Here is a 6,362-nt window from a genome sequence, read left to right as displayed (position 1 = left end):
CTCCATCTCCACTTCTCTGCTGCTTCTTCCTCTTCTCCCCCCCCCGCGTCATCCTCACGACCATCCTCACGACCATCCTCCATCGCTCTCCCCCCCCCTCTCCACCACCCCCCCACATCTACTCTACAACAACAACCGTGTCCTCCATCTCATATCGCTGCTAGCTACGTCGACTAGCTTGCCACCCAAATCACCCGCCGTTTGCAACCTCTCCTGCTCGTTCCATGCCAGCCCACTGACTCTTCCCAGTCCCTTGGTTTCGTGCTTGGGTGTTAGGGCGAGCGGCCAGAATAGAAAAGAACAACAAACAATAATAAGAAAAATCCTGCCTGGTCTCTTCTTTCAAAGGGTATGATGCTTATTTCCAACTCGGCTTTTCTTCCAACCTTCCAACCCTCCTCCCTCCCCCCATCTTCCATATCGCTTCTCTCTCTCTCTGTCTTTTTTTTTTTTTTTTGTTCCTTCTTCTTTTATTTTTTCTTTCTATATACTTCAACTGGTGAACCTTCCACGCCGCTACTTTTGGCTTATTGCTTGCAACCAGGAATCCTTTTTTATGCCCCCAGCTGACACGTCCCCTTCCAACAGCAACAACAGCAACAACAGCACCAGCCCAGACCAATTCCTAGGCCGGGGCCATTCCTCTCTTCTTGCTTACTTCATGGCTGGCTGTCTCGTACATTCTTTAGTTTTCAAAATACCCCCTTTCTTCCCCTTCTTGACAATTAACTACCCTTAATATCGTTGGCAATCCTAACCCAACCCGCTGGCTTGTCACATCTATCGCTCCAACTCGTGCTTTCCGCCAGCAGAAGGAAAAAGATCTAAAGTAACCGCACTCAAGAGAGACACAGAGGAACAGAGCCAGCCTGGTCGTGATGGCGGGAGGACCCCCTTATACCGTCCACTCTCCAACCCAGCAGCCGCGTTTCGCAAACTACTCCCCTTCCTCCAGAGACAGATCTTCCTACTCCAACAATGACTCTTACCAGGCCCCTCCCCACACTCCCCCGGGCTACCCTCCTGCCTCTCTGGCGCGGAGCCCGCACTTTGGCCACACTGCCTCCCCGATGATGAGTACCACGCTCCCACCCTTGAGTGGATCAGCCCCTTCCCATCCAGACGGCTCTCCCTCATATCCCTCCCATTCGACCTCCGCAACCACCCAGTTCTCCCTCCATGGCCCTTACAGGGCTAGCTCGCACATGTCGTCGTCCGGCCACTCCCCGCCCCCGAGTCACTTTGGCCAGCAGGTCCCGTCGCACACACACCCGTCCGCTGAATCCATGTCCCGATCGCCAAGGCGGGAGGCTGAGACTCTACATGATGTGAGGCCCAATAACGTGGTTTATTCGTCACAGTCGCCCATGATGCAGGATACGAAACCAGCCTCTCCAAAGGAAACTGTACGTGGATGATTTTTTTTTTTCTTTTTTCTTTTTGTTTTCCGTTTTATGTGGATAGACACGCTGTCTATATCTACTTTACTGACTTATATACTCTATAGAAGCCGGCTAGAACAGATCCTATGTCGTTTGCCAGCATTCTTTCCACCCCTGCTGAAGAACGTCCCCCGCGCAAGTCAACCCCGCCACCTCGCGTTACCAAAGTCAGTGAGCCACCCGCCATCGCGCCTGCACCTAAGGTCGAGAAGCCCAGACCTTCTGCCTCAGAAAGACGCCGCCAGCAAGCTCAACTGGAACCATCTTACAACGACAATATATCCCGCCCATCCACAAACGGCGTCTCCGCTACAAGAGCTATTGCTCCTTCAAATTCAAAGTCAAGAAAGTCAATTACTGAACGCGAGAACGAAAAGATTGCAAAGGCGATGGAACGGATTGACTCCATGGACAAACGTGAGCTGGAGGCTCCTGGTTATGAACATGAGTGGGCGCGGTATATCCGGAAGGGGAAGAAGCGTGCTCGTGAGGTGGAAGCTATTGAAGCACGGAAGCGTAGGGTATGTAGTTGCCCCTTTCCTCTTGATAATTGATCTATTTAACTTTTTCCCTTATTCAAAACTAACGACGATTTGTAGCGACGCCAAACCGAATTCTTGAGTGCGCTTGCCAAAGTCTTTGAGAAGCAGGTTCTGAACGGCACTGAGCGGTTTAACCGTAAGCATGAGGCTGCGGTTCAAGTTGAAGTTCAGCAGAAAGAGATCCAGGATGAAAAGGAGCGGAAGAAGGATATGCAGAGAAAACGTCGTCGTGAAAACACCGTCCGTCTTGAGATGCAGAAGATGGATGAAGCTCGCCAGAAAGCCTCTGAGGCTGAAGATGTTGCTGAGAAAGAGCGGCTGATGCGTGAAGTTGAAAAGTCTCGAAAGAAGATCAAGAGTACGAAACGTGCTTTGGAACGAGGAAATGAGCCGGAAGAAATCAGCGAGGTCCCACCGATGGCACCAAATCTCGAGGGAGGCACCACCAGTACATTCCACGTTACTTCGAAATCCCCCCCTCCCAAGAAGAGATCTGGCAAGTCTGGCTCCTCCGCGCGACCAAAGAAATCAAAGGAGAAGAAGCAAGCTGAGAAGGACGCTGCCGAAGCTGCCTATGCAGCTCTGGAGAAAGACGACGAACTCGTCCCTCTCGCGCCAAAGGAGGATCCGAAAAAGGAAGCTCTGAAAAAAGATTCCAAAGCTGCCCGCTCCAAAGAAGCAACTCCTGCGCCTCCCACTACGCCATTCGAATCCAAAGCTTACAACGTGCTCTACGAAGCTATATGGAGAGAAATTGCTCGAAAGGATGTACCCCGGGTCTATCGCATTAAAGCTACATCTTTAAACACTCGCCAGGAGAATCTGCGCAAGACTGCTCAGCTGGCGAGCAAACAGTCTCGGAAATGGCAAGAACGTACCAACAAGAGTATGAAGGATATTCAGGCTCGGGCGAAGAGAACGATGCGGGAGATGATGTCCTTCTGGAAAAGAAATGAGCGTGAAGAGCGTGATTTGCGACGCATGGCAGAGAGACAGGAGTTGGAATTGGCTAAGAAGGCAGAAGCTGATCGCGAAGCTAACCGCCAGAAACGCAAACTGAATTTCCTAATTTCCCAGACGGAGTTGTACTCCCATTTCATCGGCCGGAAGATCAAAACAAGTCAGGCGGAGCAGACTGATGAAACCGGCCCCGTTGACGATGCCTCCTCCATGGCGAAGCCTGACATATCTCTCCCCGATACTGATGGGAAGCCGGCTCCGAAGGTCACCAGTTTCGAAGACCTTGACTTCGACGCTGAAGATGACACTGCTTTACGACAGGCTGCCATGGCCAATGCGCAAAATGCCGTTCAAGAGGCGCAGGAGCGGGCACGCGCGTTCAACAATGACGATAACAAGATTGCTGCCTTCGATGAAGGGGAGATGAATTTCCAGAACCCGACCAGCTTCGGTGACGTTGAGGTTTCGCAGCCTAAAATGCTCACTGCTCAGTTGAAGGAGTATCAGCTCAAGGGACTGAATTGGCTTGTCAATCTGTACGAGCAGGGTATTAACGGTATCCTTGCCGATGAGATGGGGCTGGGTAAAACGGTTCAGTCCATCTCCGTCATGGCGTATCTTGCTGAAGTACATAATATCTGGGGTCCGTTCCTTGTTATTGCGCCGGCATCGACGCTGCATAATTGGCAGCAGGAGATTTCGCGATTCGTGCCGAATATAAAGGTACTCCCTTACTGGGGGTCTGCTAAGGATCGGAAAGTCCTGAGGAAGTTTTGGGATCGGAAGCATATTACGTACACACGGGAGTCTGAGTTCCATGTCCTGGTTACCTCGTACCAGCTCGTTGTGCTGGATGCGCAGTACTTCCAGAAGGTGAAATGGCAATATATGATCCTGGACGAGGCGCAGGCGATTAAGTCCTCGCAGAGTTCCCGCTGGAAAAATCTGCTCGGTTTTCACTGTCGCAACCGGCTTTTGCTCACGGGTACCCCAATCCAAAACAACATGCAGGAGCTATGGGCGCTGCTGCATTTCATCATGCCTACGCTTTTCGATTCGCATGATGAGTTTAGCGAGTGGTTTTCCAAGGACATCGAGAGCCACGCGCAGAGCAACACGAAGTTGAACGAGGATCAGCTCCGGCGATTACATATGATTTTAAAACCGTTTATGCTTCGACGTATCAAGAAGCATGTCCAGAAGGAACTGGGCGATAAGGTGGAGAAGGATGTCTTCTGTGACCTGACCTATCGCCAGCGCGCGTATTATACCAATCTCCGCAATCGGGTTAGTATCATGGACCTGATTGAGAAGGCAGCTATCGGTGATGATTCGGATAGTACCACTTTGATGAATTTGGTTATGCAGTTTCGGAAAGTCTGTAACCATCCTGACCTGTTTGAGCGGGCGGAGACGACGTCTCCGTTCTCTGCGGGTTATTTTGCGGAAACAGCATCGTTCTTGCGAGAGGGGCCCTTCATCGATGTTGCGTATTCAGCGAGGAACCTTATCGAATATGACCTTCCCCGTCTCCTGTGTAGTTCGCCTGGTCGTCTTGATGTTGCAGGACCGGGGAATGAAAGGGCTGGGTTTCGGGGCAAATATCTTGCGCATATGATGAATATCTGGACGCCGGAAAATATCCGTGAGAGTGCGAAGAGGGACAGTGCGTTTTCGTGGTTGCGGTTTGTGGATGTTTCCGTTGGTGAGGCGTGTGAGGTTTCAAGGAAGGGTGTGTTTGAGCGGGCTGTAGGACGTCGTGGGCATTCGAATCGGCTTGCGCGGTTAATGGTCGTATATGACGACGATGACTATAAGAAAAATGGCGCCGGCCCCGATGTCCCCGCCCATTCCTTGTTTAACATCGTGGAGCGCAATGATCGTCGACCCCTGGCTGAAATCACCACTGAAGGACGCTTGAACCAGCTGCTGAATATTTCTAACACAGCATTCAAAAACGAGGGGCTAAACCTGATCGAACCCTGCGCTAAGCCTGGCGCATCTGCATCCCCTATCACAATCTCCTGCTCAAACCAATTCTCCAACTTTGAAACGCGCGACACAATCTTCAATCCATCCCTCCAACACGCCCTATTCGGCACAACAACCCGCGCCATGGATGCAGAGATTCTGGAAAAGAAACTCGATCCACTCCCTTACAGTCTCCCTCCCATGCTCCCCGAACCCCTCTCAGCAAAGGGACGGTACACAAACATCTCCGTCCCCAGCATGCGCCGCTTCGTCACTGACTCTGGCAAACTGGCCAAACTCGACGAACTCCTCCGCGAGCTGAAGAACGGCGGCCACCGCGTCCTCCTCTACTTCCAAATGACCCGCATGATCGACCTGATGGAGGAATACCTCACGTACCGCAATTACAAATACTGCCGACTGGACGGGAGTACGAAGCTCGAAGACCGACGCGACACGGTGCTCGATTTCCAACAGCGGCCTGAGATCTTCGTCTTCCTTCTCTCGACGCGTGCGGGCGGGTTGGGTATCAACCTCACCGCCGCTGATACGGTGATATTCTACGACTCCGACTGGAATCCGACGATCGATTCGCAGGCGATGGATCGGGCGCATCGTCTGGGACAGACGCGGCAGGTTACAGTGTACAGGCTTATTACCCGGGGGACGATTGAGGAGAGGATTCGGAAGAGGGCGCTGCAGAAGGAGGAGGTGCAGAGGGTTGTTATTTCGGGTGGTAGTGGGGGTGGGGTTGATTTTAATACGAGGAGTAGAGAGAATCGGACGAAGGATATTGCGATGTGGTTGGCGGATGATGAGCAGGCGAAGGCTATTGAGCAGATGGAGAAGGAGGCGATGGATAAGGGGGAGGAAGGGGTTGTGGGGGGCAAGAAGGGGGGAAAGAGAGGGGCTGGTGCCGCTGGGAAGAGGAAGCGGGATGTTACGTTGGATGATATGTATCATGAAGGTATGTGTTTTCGACACTCAAAAGTTTAGTCTCTATTATCATCATTTGCATAAAAGCATAAAACACTTGTCCGCGAAGATTACACGTGCTAACTCCATCCCCTCCCCCCACTTCCCCCATTTTACAGGCGAAGGACACTTCGAAGACATCAGTGCCAAACCCTCCGGTGCCGCGACTCCTGTCTCTGCTGGGGATAATGGGGTTCCTGCTGTCGGCGCTGGGGGGAAGGGGAGACGCGGTGGACGTGGTGGTGCTGGCGCCGGCGACGGTGCTGGAGGGGGTGGTAGAAGGTCGAAGAAAGCGAAGACTACGAAGGAGCGGCTGAGGCTGATTGATGGGGATGATTGATGGGATGGAATGGGATGGCGTGGGGTGTGAGTGTGGTGTTTGTGTGTACAGTATGCGTGTGTACTGGACTTGTGTGTTTTCAGAAAAGCATTGCGGGCTGGCAAGAGGGGGAGGAGGGAGACGTGTGTGTGT

The 6,362-nt window shown here is 52.3% G+C and overlaps 1 protein-coding gene across 1 annotated transcript; it reads left to right on the top strand.

The window, feature by feature from the left end:
* Positions 1 to 878: 878 nt before the first annotated feature.
* On the top strand, positions 879 to 6,230 carry PAAG_11103 (hypothetical protein; the record flags this gene model as incomplete). The annotated part of the gene is made up of 4 exons (XM_015846809.1): positions 879 to 1,406; positions 1,508 to 1,963; positions 2,042 to 5,882; positions 6,010 to 6,230. The coding sequence occupies 4 exons, from the start codon at positions 879 to 881 to the stop codon at positions 6,228 to 6,230; spliced, it is 5,046 nt and encodes a 1,681-aa protein (XP_015703613.1).
* Between the last annotated feature and the right edge of the window lie 132 nt (positions 6,231 to 6,362).

The sequence above is a fragment of the Paracoccidioides lutzii genome (assembly GCF_000150705.2).
Source record: "Paracoccidioides lutzii Pb01 unplaced genomic scaffold supercont2.1, whole genome shotgun sequence".
NCBI classification, from domain to species: domain Eukaryota; kingdom Fungi; phylum Ascomycota; class Eurotiomycetes; order Onygenales; family Ajellomycetaceae; genus Paracoccidioides; species Paracoccidioides lutzii.
This window is presented reverse-complemented; position numbering and strand designations above follow the sequence as displayed.